The sequence below is a fragment of the Pongo pygmaeus genome, chromosome 11 (genome assembly GCF_028885625.2).
Source record: "Pongo pygmaeus isolate AG05252 chromosome 11, NHGRI_mPonPyg2-v2.0_pri, whole genome shotgun sequence".
Classification (NCBI taxonomy): Eukaryota; Metazoa; Chordata; class Mammalia; order Primates; family Hominidae; genus Pongo; species Pongo pygmaeus.
Window position 1 is genome coordinate 71,568,587 of NC_072384.2, and position 16,756 is coordinate 71,585,342.

Sequence of the window (16,756 nt, forward strand, 5' to 3'; positions counted from 1 at the left end):
CTCCTGCCTCAGCCTCCCCAGTCGCTGGGATTACAGGCGCCTGCCACCATTCCCAGCTAATTTTTGTTATTTTTAGTAGAGATGGGGTTTTGCCATGTTGGCCAGGCTGGTGTCGAACTCCTGACCTCAGGTGATCCACCCGCCTCGGCCTCCCAAAGTGTTGGGATTACAGGCGTGAGCCACTGCACCAGGCCCTTATTGTTTTTAAGTCAACAAATGTCTCTTCCTGCAACGAATTTCCTGTGAATTTTTCATTATTAATGTATCAGATTAGGCATTTTATGTGCTTTCACATATTAATAATTGTATCTTATTATACATAGATTAATGCCAAAATTTCAGCCTTTCATATTTTAAACAGGTTTTACTTTATTATAAAAATAAGAATATTTTTTCTTTGGAGTTCTGTCTGTAAAGAGACATTGTTTTATTCTTTACTTTTTACTACTTTAAAAAATCTGTGTAATATCTTAGTAGATAAGATCTAGTTTTACAGATAGTGCTTCTTTTTAATTTTTTGAGACGGAGTCTTGCTCTATTGCCCAGGCTGAAGTGCAGTGGCGCAATCTCAGCTCACTGCAGTCTGCACCTCCTGGGTTCAATCTATTCTCCTGCCTCAGCCTCTTGAGTAGCTGGGATTACAGGCACCCACCACCATACCCGCCTATTTTTTTTTTTTTTTTGTAGTTTTAGTAGAGACGGGGTTTCACCATGTTGGCAGGCAGGTCTTGAACTCCTGACCTCAGGTGATCCCTCCCGCCTCAGCCTCCCAAAGTGCTGGGATTACAGGTGTGAGCCACCGTGCCCGGACCAGATAGTGCTTCTTAATGGCATTTTGCACACTGTTTTGCGTAATATCACCGAAAGTGGGGTGATTGCATACCATTCTTCTAAGGTGGGCAGGGAACAGTAACATAATAGTGATATCCCTGAACCGTATGACCCAAGCATGATATTGGTCTTGATCCTAGTATCATTGCCACTCCTTTCTTCTTCACATAACTTTCAGAGTTGCTGGAATGGACAATGCTCCATATTTTCGTAGCCTAGACAGAAATTTGGAAATGACACTGCTTCTTTCAAACACTTTTCTTTCACAATTCACTTTCTAAAAAAATCAGAATACAGCTTTATTGAGATATATACTGTGCAATTCATTTATTTAAAGTGTACAATTCAGTGGTTTTTAATGTATTCAGAGTTGTGCAAACACAGTCAGTTTTGGAACATTGTCATTACTTCCATCAAAAACGCTAAAATGCATTAATAGTCACTTTCCTTTACCCTGACCCCTAGTCTTAGGCAGTCACTAATTTACTTTCTGTCTCTATAGATTTACCTATTCTGGATAATTTAGAGTTCACTTTTTTAGAAGACTCTTTTAAGCTGGAAAAAGGAATATTAAGGCATAAATGTGGTAGCAGGGAGCAGGGGTGGAAAAATTAGCAGCAGTTCCATATCTGCCTTTTGAGTTCATAGAGCAGTTTACATGTAGTAAGGCAGGTACTATTGCTGCAGCTCTGGATTTTGGTGATTCAGTAAGCAGTAAGTTGGAGGGACTGGTCCAAGGCTTGGTAGCTGCTTGCCTCGCCAGGTCCTAGTTTAACACTACTTCTCTCATTTGAAATGCCTTCTAATACTGGTAATGGTAGCAGCAGCAGCAACAGTAGCAATAGTATTAAATGTCTGACATTTAGTGAGTACTTATACAATGTGCCAGTTTTATAAGTAGTTTACATGTATTAACTTATTTAACCCAAACAACATTCCTGACTTAGGCAACATTCCTGAGTTATTCTATTTTATAGATGAAAACTGAAACACATTTTATTGTAGATTTTTTTTTAAGTATAGTTTAAAATCTTGAAACTACCCATGAAGTTAAACTTGTTTATATGTAGGGTTAATACTTTTTAATGACTGCAAAAATTCATTCCATTATTGCTATTTTTTCCATTTCAGTGAAACTGCTTTTGGTTACAAGGGTCTAAAGATCCTGTTATACTATATTGCTGGTAGCCTGTCAACAATGTTCCGTGTTGAATATGCATCTAAAGTTGATGAGAACTTTGACTGTGTAGAGGTAAGAACAGAAATACTTTTTAAACTGTTTTCCAATTTAATTTATTTTAAAACAGGTTTTAGGCCAGGTGCGGTGGCTCACACCTGTAACCCCAGCAGTTTGGGGGACCAAGGGGGGCAGATCTTTTGATCTCAGCAGTTCCAGACCAGCCTGGCCAACATAGTGAGAGCCCATTTCTCAAAAAAGCCACAAAAATTAGTGGGGCGTGGTGGCTTGTGTCTGTAATTCCAGCTACTCAGGAGGCTGAGGTCGGAGGATGGCTTGAGCCCGGGAGGCAGAGGCTACAGTCAGCTGAGATCATGCCACTGTACTACAGCCTGGATGACAGAGCTAGACCCTGTCTCAAAAACAAAACAAACAAACAATAAACAAATAGGTTCTAAAAATTAAAGGTTTGGGCTGGGTGCAGTGGCTTGTGCCTATAATCCCAGTGCTTTTGGAGGCTGAAGTGGGAGGATCTCAAGCCCAGGAGTTGGAAACCAGCCTGGACAACATAGTGAGACCCTCAGCGACTTGGGAGGCTGAGGTGGGAGGATTACTTGAGCCCAGGAGCTTGAGGCTGCCAGTGAGCCATGATGGCACCACTGCACTCCAGCCTGGGCAACAGAACAAGACCCTGTCTCTAAAAAAAAAAAAAAAAAAAAATTAAGGTTTGAGGGAAGAATCTATTATATGGTAGTTTTAAAATCACATTCTCAGGCTGGGTGTGGTGGCTTACGCCTGTAATCCCAGCACTTTGGGAGGCCAAGGTGGGCGGATCACCTGAGGTCAGGAGTTCGAGACCAGTCTGGCCAACATGGTGAAACCCCATCTCTACTAAAAATACAAAAATTAGCTGGGCGTGGTGGTACGCATCTGTAATCCCAGCTACTTGGGAGGCTGAGGCACAAGAATTGCTTGAACCCGGGAGGCAGAAGTTGCAGTGAGTTGAGATCGTGCCACTTCACTGTAGCCTGGGTGACAGAGTGAAACTGTGTCTCAAAAAAAAATTAATTAAATAAAATCATATACTCAGTCTTTAGTTATGGAGGCATTTGCCTCCCTGTCATTACAGTTAATCCTGTGATCATGATCCTGTTCTGTTTCCTGCATGGACCTTCTTCATAAAAATCTTTGCCTTTGTGATCAGAGTTTTATTTTTTTGCCAACTTTTGTTTTTTATTGTGGTTATTTCCTATAAGTCAAAGAAGATGGAGGGAAATAGCTAAATTTTCCACTTTTACCTAGTGTAGAATCTATTGAAGTTTCTCTTGCTGCATATCTAATCCCACAAATTTTGCTAATATATTCCTTTATGGATGGAATACATGGATGATCAAGCTGATCACATTATAAAACTACTTAAAGTGAGTGTATCAAAAGGGGATAAAGGTAAAGAGAGAGATGAGGCTGGGCACGGTGGCTCACGCCTGTAATCCTATCACTTTGGGAGGCTGAGGTGGGCGGATCACCTGAGGTCAGGAGTTCGAGACCAGCCTGGCCAACATGGCGAAACCCCGTCTCTACTAAAAATACGAAAATTAGCTGGGCGCAGTGGCGCATGCCTGTAATCCCAGCTACTCGGGAGGCTAAGGCGGGAGAATTGCTTGAACCCAGGAGATGGAGGTTGCAGTGAGCCAAGATTGCGCCATTGCACTCCAGCCTGGGTGACAGAGCAAGACTCCATCTCAAAAAAAGAGAGAGAGATGAGTATGCATCTGTGGTAGACTGAATAATGGTTCTCCCCAAAAGATATCCATGTCCTAATATCTGGAACCTGTGAATGGTGCCTCATATTGCAAAAAGCACTTTGCTGATATAATTAAGTATCTTGATATTATCCTGGAATATTTGAGTGTACCTAAATGTAATGATATGTATCCTAATGAGAGGGAGACAGAAGGAAACTTGATGACAGAAAAGGAGAAGGCAGTGTGACCACAGAGGCAGATGTGATATGGCCACAAGCCAAAGAATGCTTACTCACTAGAAGCTGGAAGAAAGGAACAGATTCCCTCCTAGATCTTCCAGAGGGAGTGTATTACCTTGGTTACAGCCCAGTGATACTGATTTCAGAACACCTCCAGACCATAAGAGAATAAATATTGTTTTAAGCCACCAAGTTTGTGGTAATTTATTATAGCAGCCACAGGAAACTAATACAGGTTTTCATACCAGGAAGTGGGATGCTGCTATAACCAATAACTAAAAATGTAGAAGTGTCTTTGGAAATAGGTAGAGGCTGGAAGAGTTTTGAAGGTGCATGATAGAAAAAGCATAGATTACCTTGAATGGACTATTGGTAGAGATACGGATGTTAAAGGAAATATGGGCCAGGCACGGTGGCTCATGCCTGTAATCCCAGCAATTTAGAAGGCCAAGGCGGGAGGATCACCTGAGGTCAGGAGTTTGAGACTAGCTTGGCCAACGTGGTGAAACCCATCTCTACTAAAAATACAAAAATTAGCCGGGCGTGGTGGCGGGCGCATGTAATCCCAGCTACTTGGGAGGGTGAGGCAGGAGAATCACTTGAACCTGGGAGGCAGAGGTTGCAGTGAGCCAAGATCACTCCATTCACTGCACTCCAGCCGAGGCAACAAGAGCAAAACTCCATTTCAAAAATAAATAAATAAATAAAGGAAATAATGGACTGTTGGTTAGGGCTCAGAATGAAGCTAGGAGTGTGGGAGAGAAAACCTGTATCATCTTAGAGAATATATATATTGTCATAAACTTAGTTTTGGTAGAAACACGAACATGAGCCGGATGCGTTGGCTCATGCCTATAATCCCAGCACTTTGGGAGGCTGAGGAGGGTGGATCACGAGGTCAGGAGTTTGAGACCAGCTTGGCCAACATAGTGAAACCCTGTCTCTACTAAAAATACAAAAATTAGCCGGGCATGGTGGTGCATGCCTGTAATCGCAGCTACTCGGGAGGCTGAGGCAGGAGAATCACCTGAACCTGGGAGGTGGAGGTTGCAGTGAGCCGATATCACGCCACTGCACTCCAGCCTTGGGCAACAGAGCGAGACTCTGTCTCAAAAAAAAAAAAAAAAAAAAGTGCCTCTGCTACTGAGGAGACTGAGGCAGGAGGATCATTTGAGGCCAGGAGGTTGAGGCTACAGTAAGGTAAGTACGATCATGCCACTGCACTCCAGCCTGGGTGACAGTGAGACCCTGTCTCTTTAAAAAAAAAAAAAAAAAAAAAGGCCAGGCATAGTGGCTCACATCTGTAATCCTAGCACTTTGGGAGGCCAAGGCAGGTAGATCACTTTGGCTCAGGAGTTCAAGCGAGCCTGGGCAGTGTGGCAAAACCCCATCTCTGACACACACACACACACACACACACACACACACACTCTCTCTCACACACACACACTTGCTGGGTGTGGTGGTGTGTGCCTGTAGTTCCAGCTAGTTCCAGCTACTCTGGAGCCTGAGGTGGGAGACTGGCTTAAGCACGGGAGGTGAAGGTTGCGGTAAGCCAAGATTGTGCCACTGCACTCCAGCCTGAGTGACAGAGCCAGACCTTGTCTCCAAAAACAAACAAACAAAAAAAAGAAGTGCCTCTGGTTGGTGAGGGCTTAGAACAAAATGAGGAACATGTATTTGGCAACTGGAGAAAAGGATATCCTTGTTCTATAGTGGCAGAAAGCCTAGCTGAGTTATGTCTTGCAGTTCTGTGGAAAGGAGAACTTACTGTAAGCAATGAACTTGGATGTTTAGCTGAGGAGGTTTTTATGCAAAGTATGGGAGGTGTGGCCTGATTTCTGGCTGCTTATAGTAAAGTGATGAAAGAGATAAATTGAGGGAAGAACTGTTAAACAAAAAGGATACAGGACTTGATGATTTGGGAAATTCTTAGCCTATCCAGATTGTAGAAGACACTAGTTAGGATATTCATTGTCAGGAAAGTGGAAAGTGTGTTCTGGAGAGAAAGCCGTGAGTGTGACAGGATAACCTTTTGCTAGTGCTGAAGGGATTAGGCATGTGACTCATGGATCTCCTCAGTTGTCTCAGCAAAAAGCTAGGAATGTAGATCTGGGGAACATCTGTGGAGGACTCTCTTGTCTAATGGTATGAACCCTCATGACGTACACAGGCAACTCAAGGGTTTTGAGAATTAAAACTTTGTAGTGCAGCTTGGATTGACAGGACAAAATGAAGGAAGGCTGTATGAACTCTCCAGATTTCACAGGCAGGAAACAGGCTAATAAAACTGCTCAGCTGCCAACATGTGCTACCTTTAAAGAAAATGGAAGAATGACTCTGAGGGCAAAGCTTTGGGTCCAGAGGGTGGAGCTGCAGGCCACAGTTATTCTTAGGCCTTGAAACCTAATGGAGTTTGCCATGCTGAATTTTGAAATTGCTTGGTGGCAGTGGCTCCTTTCTTCCTTCCATTTTCTTTTCTGGAATGAGAGATTCTATAACTGTTGTCCTATGCCTGTCCTACCATTGTCTTTTGGAAGTGATACTGTTTTCTAATTTCACAGGTTCATAGATGGAGAGGAATTTTCCCTAGGATGTATCATACCCACAGTCTTACCTATAGGTGATTTAGATGATGAGATGTGTGACTTTTGAACTGACTGTATCTAGATGAGATTTTGGGCTTGAGTTGATATGGTAATGGTTGAGACTTTTAGGAATGTTTGGATAGAATGAATGTATTTTGCATGTGGGATGGACATGAATCTTTGAGGGCCTTAAGAAAATTATATTTTAGGCTTGTTCTGTTTCTGAGCATTCCTTATTTAAGGGCATTGAAACTTCACCAAGCATTTCTGATTTTTTTTAAAGATTAAATCCCATTTTGTCACTAAATCATATTTATAAAATTGAAAGTTAATTCTTATAGCAAAATCTCTTTTCTTTGCACTTATAAATCCAGCAAGTTTTAGTAAATTATATCTGATATACTGTTGGTAATACTGTGCTAGTCACACGTATGGAAAATGAAATATATTACTTCATACTGTATGTCATAACTTTCTTCTGCAGAAGTAGCAGTTCCTAAAGAATTAACAATGAAACCAACTTTTTCAGGGCTTTAAACTGACTTTAACTGTTGACTTTACCTCTTTTGCCACCCCTATGCTCCATCTATATTTTTGGTTAAAACCTCTCATTACTGGAACTGACTTACTTGGCCCTTTTTTATTATTTAAATTTTGAGGGATTTGTTATATTTAAAGGTTTTGCCCAAAGTCATACAACTAGTAATTAATCAGTATTCTACTAGGAGATGATTATTTAGTGTTGTTATGCATAATATATAATAATATCCTGATTAAAAGATGTTAGGAATATTTATGACCTGTTCTAAGAGGATCCCGGCTCTTGGGCTTATTGCTTTTTCTTTCTCTCTCTCCCGTTTTTTTTTTTTTAATTTTAAGTTCTGGGATACATGTGCAGAACGTGCATGTTTGTTACATAGGTATCTTTCTCCTTTTGACCATGTGTTTTTTCCCCCTCATTAAAAATTTTTTTTTTTTAATTTTTAATTTTTTATAGAGACGGGGTCTTGCTATAGTGCCCAGACTGGCCTCAAACTCCTGGCCTCAAGCAATCCTCCCACCTTGGCCTTCCAAAATGCTGGGATTACAGGCACAAGCCACCGTACCCAGCCTTCTCCTGTGTTTTATGCCATGTGCTCCCAGTTTACTGCTATCATTGTAAGGGGCTTCACACTAGCAAACCCCTCATGGTTAAAAATACCATATTGGTAAGCTTGATGGAATCTGATTACTTCATACTATATGCCATAACTTTCTTCTGCAGAATTAGCAGTTCCTAAAACATTAACAATGCAACCAACTTTTTCAGGACTTTAAACTGACATTAACTTCTGACTTTACCTCTTTTGCCAACCCTGTGCCCCATCTATAAAATGAATTGTGCATAGCATGAAAAAGATCTGAAATAGTTTCATATAATATGAATTGTGCATAGCATGAAAAAGATCTGAAGTAGTTTCATATTCATTATTCAACTTTAGTATTAGAAATATCTTGAGTACTACTTGTTTTTTTTGTGTTTTTCCCCACTTCCCAGCCATGTTTGAGATGACTGAGCTTGCCAGATAAATAATATGTAACTACATTTAATACTTGTTTTATTTAATATAGTTTGTGTCCCAGGATAACTTTTGAAATTGTGCAGATACAAAAGTGATTCTGAGTAATACTGTAGTGGTTTGATGTTTGAAAAGATGTAATCTTAGATGAACTAGCATTTAACACATTTATTAAAATAGAGTTTTTTCATAATCAAATATGTAGATTGCTAAATTCTCCAGACCCAAACCCAGCTAGATATTCTTATTAAAAATGCAGGTGATATTTTTCCTTGTGTGTAAACCCACTGTTGGAGGGTTTTTGTTTTTTACAGTTGCAGCTAATAGCACTGAATTGATTTCTTCCAAAGGAACTATTGATTTAGTTATAGATAAATCTTTTAAATACTTCACGCAGTGAAAATAGCTGTGTATTTGCATTGACATCTAATTGTTCCATTCTTGAAAATTAGGTTTTTCCATTTAGAAATACTGTGTTAGGAGTAAGGAATCAATCTTTTATAATGTCTTTTTGTAGAGTTACTCATTTGCTTTGTGGTCAAAGATCATTTATATTGTGTATTCAAACAAAGACTTTTTTCCCCTTATTAAAAACGATTGGGTAGGGGATACATGGGTCATGGGCTTGCGTCTTCTATCTCAGTTTGCAGTGAGTGTTCATTCCATAGTGCCTTCTGTGTTCTTGATGCCAGCGATACAGTGGCAGACAAAGTCATGGAGCTTACATTCTAGCCAAGAGGAACAGTCAGTAAACAAAATAGTAAATACACAAATTAAATTCAGGTAGTATTATGAAGATACATTTTGCTCATTTCTGAATAATGAAGGGGGAACCAGCCATGTTATAATATGAGGGTAAACCTTACTAAGATACAAAGGCTCTAAAAAATATAGCATTTTTGGCATTTTTGTAGTGCAGAAAGATTACCAGGGTTAAATCATTGTGGTGATGGAGAGAGGGGTAGGAGATGGTTGAAGGGGATGCAAAACTAGATCATCATATAGGATCTTCTGTTCTGTGATAGGTGTTTGCAAGAAATAAGAGTAGTTGGCATTCTTTAGAGGCATTCTTAAGTAGGTGGAGGTCATAAACAATGTGATTTATATTTTTAAAATATGATTCTGGCTGCTGTGCAGAGAACACACTGTATGGGGCAAAAATGAAAGAAGAGACCAGAACATTGCAGTGTTAGAGGTGACACTGGACTTAGTTGTCAGAGTAAGGAACATTTTGGAGGTTTGCTGTTGAATTAGATGTGACAGATGAAGAAAAGAAACAAGGAGAACCCTATTGCCCAAGTTCAATTATGGTACTGTTAACTGGGAAAACTGTAGAAGAAATAGGTTTAAGTGGAAAAAATAAAAAATTTTATTTTGGATGTTAGGTTTGAGTCTATATATTAGGGCTTTGCAGATCATACTGCATAGATGGTCAGCAGCCATAACATCTGCTTAGAAGTTATTTCTTATTAGGATTATGTCATTACATTAATTTTTAATCATCCATTCTTTTACTTTTCCAAGCTGAATGCTCTAGTTGCACCTAAAATTCTTCAGTCACAATTAAGATGCCTATAAAATCTCTACTAGCCATCATCTTTAAAGGAAACATAATTCTGAATTTTACAATACAATAAACTTGATTATTCAGACACTGATGATTTTTTCATCTGGTTGTCCTTGACCTTTGCTTTTATTAACACCTCCTGCTCTGTGCTTGTAATGCCAGCTACTCTGTAGGCTGACTCAGGAGGATCATTTGAGGCCAGGAATTTGAGACCAGCCTTGGTAACATAATAAGACCCTGCCTATTAAAAAAAAAAAAAAAAAAGGCTGAGCGTGGTGGCTCAAACCTGTAATCCCAGCGCTTTGGGAGGCCGAGGTGGACAGATCACTTGAGGTCAGGAGTTTGAGACTAGCCTGGCCAACATGGTGAAACCTCATCTCTACCAAAAGTGCAAAAATTAGCCAGGTGTTGTGGTGCATGCTTGTGGTCCTAGCTACTCAGGAGGGCGAGGCAGGAGAATCACTTGAACTCGGGAGGTGGAGGTTGCAGGGAGCCGAGTTCGCGCCAATGTACTCCAGCTTGGGTGACAGAGCAAGACTCCGTCTCAAAAAACAAAAACAAAAACAAAAGCTAGGCATGATGGCATGCTCCTGTAGTCCCAGCTACTTGGAAGGCTGAGACAGAAAGATCTCTTGAGCCCAGGAGGTCAAGGCTGCAGTAAGCCATGGTTACACTACTGCATTCCAGCCTAGGTGACAGAGCAAGACTCTTGTCTTAAAAACAAAAACCTCCTGCTTTTATTGGGGGTAATTTCATTGCCTTTTAGTGAAGTAGTGCGTAACTAAGATTGTTGTCTTGCTAATTGCTAGCATTTCTGGGAAAGGTTTGGTACAGGAAGTTGAAATAGATGGATAAAGTTTGTATTAACTGTGAATTTCAGTTATTTTATCCTAGTGTCCCACTAATTGGATTGAATTTGAGAGTAGATGAGAGCAGATTTTTAAAATTTTATGGAGTGTTTAGTCTCTTTCTAGGAAAATCCTACATCCAGAAATTTTGAAAAAATCTTTGGTAGACTAGTAAAATTTCAAATTTGATGGTGTTCTTGATAAGTAATACTTTTTATGAAATATAAAGAGCTTTAAAAGTATATATTGACAAGTTTATCTTGTTTAGTTCAAGTAGCAAAATACTAATGCAGTGTAAATAAACATAATATGACCTTTGTTTTTCCATTAGTGAAAAAGTTCACACTTTTAATTTCTCAACAATACATTCTGTAGTTAAAGCTTAAATATTATCAGAGAACATGAGATTGAGAACATTAAGTAGATACAGAATTTCTTTTGCTTTTTTTTTTAAGCATATTTTAGGTAGTCTTAGAATTATAGTTAAGTCTATGTACCACTTTAGCCAAGTAAAGAACAACATGTTACCACCTACTTAACATGCCTTTAATTGCAATCTCAAAAATAACTAGAGAAATTTAGACAAATGGTGCTGCTTAAGATAAGACGTTAGAGAGGTTATTGGGTTTTCAAATGTGTATAAATACAAATATAAACATTAAAAAAATAGATTACTAATTATCAGGCATATCACTTTATTCAATAATGAGGAAATGCAAAAATTGCTCCATATGAACATGTTCGTGTGTAATAAAGTACAGAACACTGGAACTTGAAATGACCATAGTTAAATTGTATACAATCTAAAAATATTTCATAATGACCCACCTACCAGAATATCTAACTAGAATACTTTTGCACTTTCTTTTTTAAAAAGAAATTGCCAAGTGTTAGGAAACCATTTGTAAGAGGTGTCTGTGTTAATTAAATATATCAGGTTGTATTCTGGTTTCTTTTTTCGAGACGGAGTCTCACCCTGTCACCCAGGCTGGAGTGCAGTGGCGCAGTCTTGGCTCACTGCAACCTCCGCCTCCCAAGTTCAAGCGATTCTCCTGCCTCAGCCTCCCAAGTAGCTGGGATTACAGGTGCACGCCACCACGCCCAGCTACTTTTGTATTTTTATTAGGGACAGGGTTTCACCATGTTGGCCAGGCTGGTCTCAAACTCCTGACTTCAGGTGATGTGCGTGTTTTGGCCTCCCAAAGTGCTGGGATTATAGGCATGAGCCACCATGCCCAGCCTGGTTTCTTTTTTAAAAATTTTTTGAAATTCTAGTTCCCTGGTGTGTCTAGTCAGCTGAATTTCTTACCCTTTCTGTATTTCTATATAATTTTAGTTGAAGTTTAGAATAATGCTCTGGAAGACAGGGAATTTTTCAGTGATCTTCAGAAATAGAGTCTAAACTTTTAGCCACAAACATTGGAATTAAAAAGTTTCTGTTCATTTTTAACTCTATTCAATTAACAATGATTAAATGAGGTTTTGCTCTTGTGCTGATTTTATTATCTGATAAGTAATCCAATCTGAAAGATGAATATTTTAAATTGAACTAAGTTATATATTTGAGAAAAGAGTACAGATCTCTAAGACATGGTAGTCAGGATTTTTTTTTTTCTTAAAGCAGAATCCATTTAATAGAGAAATGCAGACATTTTCCCTTTAGTGAAGTGAAGTTCTAAATTCTAGGTTGAAGAACTATTTGGTTTTAAGTTGTATATTTTATGTAAGTATATCAGATACATATTTATATACATAACTATTTATAAATATATATTTATATAATTATATAAAGATTCCTTGCTTTAAAATTGCCCTTTTCCCCTGTAAAAATTCCTAATATGTAAACTTACACAAAGCAAAATATTTTATTTGAAGATATTTATTACAGGAAATAGGCATCCTTTGAAGGCTGAAAGCCCTTTTTCAACTTTGTTGGGCTCAAACCTTCGGGTTGCTCTGCCTGCCACCAAAAGTGCTACTTGAAACTTAGAGTTTCTGAGAAGTCTTTGAAGTAGATTTGACACAAGATATGTAAAGTGATTTGCAATGCCTTCTTGAGAAGACAGGACATAAGGAAAGCTTTTAAAAGTTAAAATTATACATGCTATGAAAGTCTTAAAGTGATTTTTAAACTGATAGATTATAAATCTCTTTTTAAAAGTAGTTTTTCTTGACTTTTTAAAAACCTTAACTAACATGCTATACTGTTTTACTCATCACTACTTTGGATTTTAATTGCTACACAACACACCTATTACAGCTATCCCTCATTATGACAGTTTCCTTGATAGTTGTTGAAATTGTACTGATTCTATAAAATATGCTTACAATGGCCTCTTCACGTTAGCAATTTCAAGGAAAAATATTTATCAAATAGTACTTTAAGCAAAAACAGTCCTATGAAATGCAGTTTATTTGATCTAGAGTGTGAATGAGTTGCAAGGACTGATGTACATATTAGAAATAAACTGTTGGGCAAAATGCTGAAGAGCTATATTTTCAATAATAGGTCTTTTTTATACCTATAAACAAATTATATATAAATGTTGGTGATACCAGAGCATTGAAAATAAAACTTGTTTGTGATAAACGTCATCACTGGCTCTCTATCCTGAAATGTAACTGAATCATAATAAAGTGCTATTCATCTGCAGGTGCATTGCTTCTACTTAGTTAAAAGATGGTTGAAAGGATAGGAATTAGTAGCATGTTGTATTAGCCTTTTGTAGTGTATTTTGTCCTAAGCATCTTAATTTCCCTGTTTTGAATGCTAAGTAGCAAGGGTCTTGGTTTAGAACTAATACCCATCATGCATGTAAACGGTATGAAAGAGCTGCTTAGTAAGTTAACACAAAGTGTTCTTGTGTCAGTCCTTGTGGAAATAGATACAATACAAACATTACAGCTGAACTCACGGCAAACTCCATTAAGTAAAAACCTGGCCTCATTGTTCAGGAAAAAGTTTGAATAGAATACAAGCTCATTTTGTTGAATGTAATGTCAGGCTTTTAGGGACTGTATTGAGGGATAAGGTTTTGTTAAGTTGAGACCAATTCATTAAGTTTTATTGCCTGGTGAGAAGCAGCAATACTTTATTGTAAGACTTCATCAAATATTCATGGTTAAAGAGAAGTAGTAAATGTATTCAATCAAGTGGTCTTTTGGGATTTTGAAAAGGATTATGAAGTCTGCTCAGCTGATAACATTGATAGAGGTTGTTTAACAAGGGTAATTTTAATCTCCGAGTTTAGTTTTGTTGTCCAGTCTTGTCTCTTTTTTACTGTCACAAATCCAGGTCTGTAAGAATTGTGTCACATTCTAAGGATGAAAGAATGATATATCCATTCATATAATTTATGTTATTTCCTAAATAGGTATATTTTTAAGTTATCATCTTAGTTTGAGTTTGGCATATGAGGGAATTGTGACCCATCTAGTTGTGAGATTGCTATTCATTTGGTCAGACTCTAGTCTCATCTCACTACTGCTGGTGATCTTTTCATGTCTTGGGTAATATGATTTCTTTGACACATATAAAATAATAAGCAACCTTTTGCCTTGGCCAGTTCAGACTGTCATGAAGGGGTATAGTCAGCTGTTTCTACATAATGGAAATGTCCATAGCATTGCCCTTATTATTGTACTTGGTATCAGGTTACCTGCCTTCTCTTATTTACTTTTATATTATGCTCATCTCAATTTTGTGTGTTGCAGTTTGTGCCCAGGAAGCTCATCCTTTTCCAATTCACTGTGTGTTTACTTCTTTAGTTTTCAACCAAAGTTTTGTAATTTGTGTTGGTTTTGTCAATTTTAAAGAAATAAACCATATTCAACTTAAAGTCGAATTTGTTATTAATTTTTTATATCCTTTATTCTTTAGGCAGATGATGTTGAGGGCAAAATTAGACAAATCATTCCACCTGGATTTTGCACAAACACGAATGATTTCCTTTCTTTACTGGAAAAGGAAGTTGATTTCAAGCCATTCGGAACCTTACTTCATACCTACTCAGTTCTCAGTCCAACAGGAGGAGAAAACTTTACCTTTCAGATATATAAGGTAAAGATAAATCTAAATATTTATTTAGTAAAGTTCTATTTGCCTGAAACCTGTATGTAGTTCTGTTGTCAGTGATTTATTCTAACTGCAGTAAACAAATTTTAATCAGCATTATAAACAAAGATCTATTTTGTGTGTATGTCTGTATCTGTGTTCACATCTTAATCTGAGACTTCTAAACATTTTCCCACAGGATAATTTTGTGTTCTGCAGACTTTCACTTACCTTTGTGATGAGTTTCACCTGACTTTTCCTGGCTTTTTCCCTAGGCTGACATGACATGTAGAGGCTTTCGAGAATATCATGAAAGGCTTCAGACCTTTTTGATGTGGTTTATTGAAACTGCTAGCTTTATTGACGTGGATGATGAAAGATGGCACTACTTTCTAGTGTAAGTACAGTTCTAAAGCAACAGTAGACCTTATTACCTCCACAAAGCCAGCATTTTAATTGTGGCAGCCCAATTATTGGGACAGTATAATGATATTTTTCCCAGGAAAGAAAAACTATTGTTTATGAGGCTTGAGTTTTCCTTCATTATGCTTTGGGAGACCTTGAGAATAGAGCTGAATTAAATGCTGTTGTCCGTTAGGGCCCTGAATGTAGGCTTAAACAGTAAAATGAGCTTTGCCTGTGTTTTCTTTTACTTGCCACCTATTCATCTTTATAATAGGCAAGTGCACTGAAGTGATGTAAAGAGGTCTGATTTATCCAAGTTGCTGCACACCAATTAAGTGAATTGTACATTCAGAACATAGCAGGTGTACCCATTGGGCCCTCACAGAGTAGCTTGCTGACACTGAAAATTCGGTCAGAGAATGGAAAAGAAAATGGACACTGCATGGGAGCGCGACTGTAATTGACCTGCTTGGCTTTCTGTTTTATCTGCAGATTTGAGAAGTATAATAAGGATGGAGCTACGCTCTTTGCGACCGTAGGCTACATGACAGTCTATAATTACTATGTGTACCCAGACAAAACCCGGCCACGTGTAAGGTAATTGGCAGTATAACACGTGCCTTGTCTTTTATTTCAGAATAAGGAACTGCTGAAGTTTCCAATACTTGTTATAATGGTGTTGATTTGTTTAAAAAAAAAATCACTATTATTCATGGGCTATGTACTGATTTATTTCATTGTTCCCTTTGAAACACTGTAGAAGATTAAACTAATTTTGAGTATCTTGATAATTTTTGGGTATCTCAAAGGTGGATTAAAAAAAAGATCACATAAACTTTAAAGTGTTTGTAATACTATAGTGATCTGCAGGTTTCAAACTGGTCATGTTATGATATTTTAATTTTAAAATAATTTCTTTACTGTAGTCAGATGCTGATTTTGACTCCATTTCAAGGTCAAGGCCATGGTGCTCAACTTCTTGAAACAGTTCATAGATACTACACTGAATTTCCTACAGTTCTTGATATTACAGGTATGTAAAATTTGATTTGTTACTGAAAGAGCCTTTCTAAAAATGTCTTCTTACTGATTGATTTTATTTTTGTCAGAAATAACTATTTTAAACAGCAACATTTTCCTAGGGTGTTTAAGCCATCTAAAGATGGCTTAAGTTTATGTTTTAGAGCATAAGCCTTTGTGGGGATTGGATTACATCCCTAACTGTGAAGTGCTTAATGGAACAAATTGAAGATAATGAGCTGAATATATATGGGGAAGTCTTGGTCAGGCGTAAATACGTTGAAAGTATGGTATAACTTATTTGTTCACTTTATTTGGCAAACAGTTGCATTATTTAGAGGCAGCCTGTGCTTTAATTTACATGTAGGGGCAGAATATTCTAAACTTTACTGAGAAAAAAAGTCAAGGTAAATACTTCTTGAATAGAATACACATTTCCTAAAGTGTGTGTTTTGTATTCCTAAAATGCATGCCTTCACAACCGTAGTAGATAAGGTGAAATGTAGGCCTATTTGTTTTGGAAATGTCTTTCAGTATGGATTAGCCATAGAAGTAGCAGTATGAATAGAATGCTTAGGAGAAGGAAAGACGACTTACTCGACTTGACTCTTTAAAAGGAGAAGGCATTATTAGATGGAGTTTCAGATGATAATATGTTAAAGTGTGATCCACCAAAAAACAAAGTGGCCCAAGGAATATTTATGTTATTTTCTAACTTTCAAA

General features: G+C 37.8%; 2 protein-coding genes across 2 annotated transcripts in view; one reads left to right on the plus strand and one right to left on the minus strand.

The window, feature by feature from the left end:
- Positions 1–16,756, minus strand: part of SLC25A12 (solute carrier family 25 member 12) — a 225,185-nt gene that overhangs the window by 168,396 nt on the left and 40,033 nt on the right. The window lies entirely within an intron of this gene.
- Positions 1–16,756, plus strand: part of HAT1 (histone acetyltransferase 1) — a 71,964-nt gene that overhangs the window by 31,384 nt on the left and 23,824 nt on the right. The window contains exons 4-8 of the mRNA XM_054477034.2: positions 1,963–2,083; positions 14,435–14,614; positions 14,884–15,005; positions 15,506–15,610; positions 15,940–16,046. Coding sequence (XP_054333009.1) covers positions 1,963–2,083; positions 14,435–14,614; positions 14,884–15,005; positions 15,506–15,610; positions 15,940–16,046 — 635 coding nt within the window. The remainder of the gene's footprint in view (positions 1–1,962; positions 2,084–14,434; positions 14,615–14,883; positions 15,006–15,505; positions 15,611–15,939; positions 16,047–16,756) is intronic.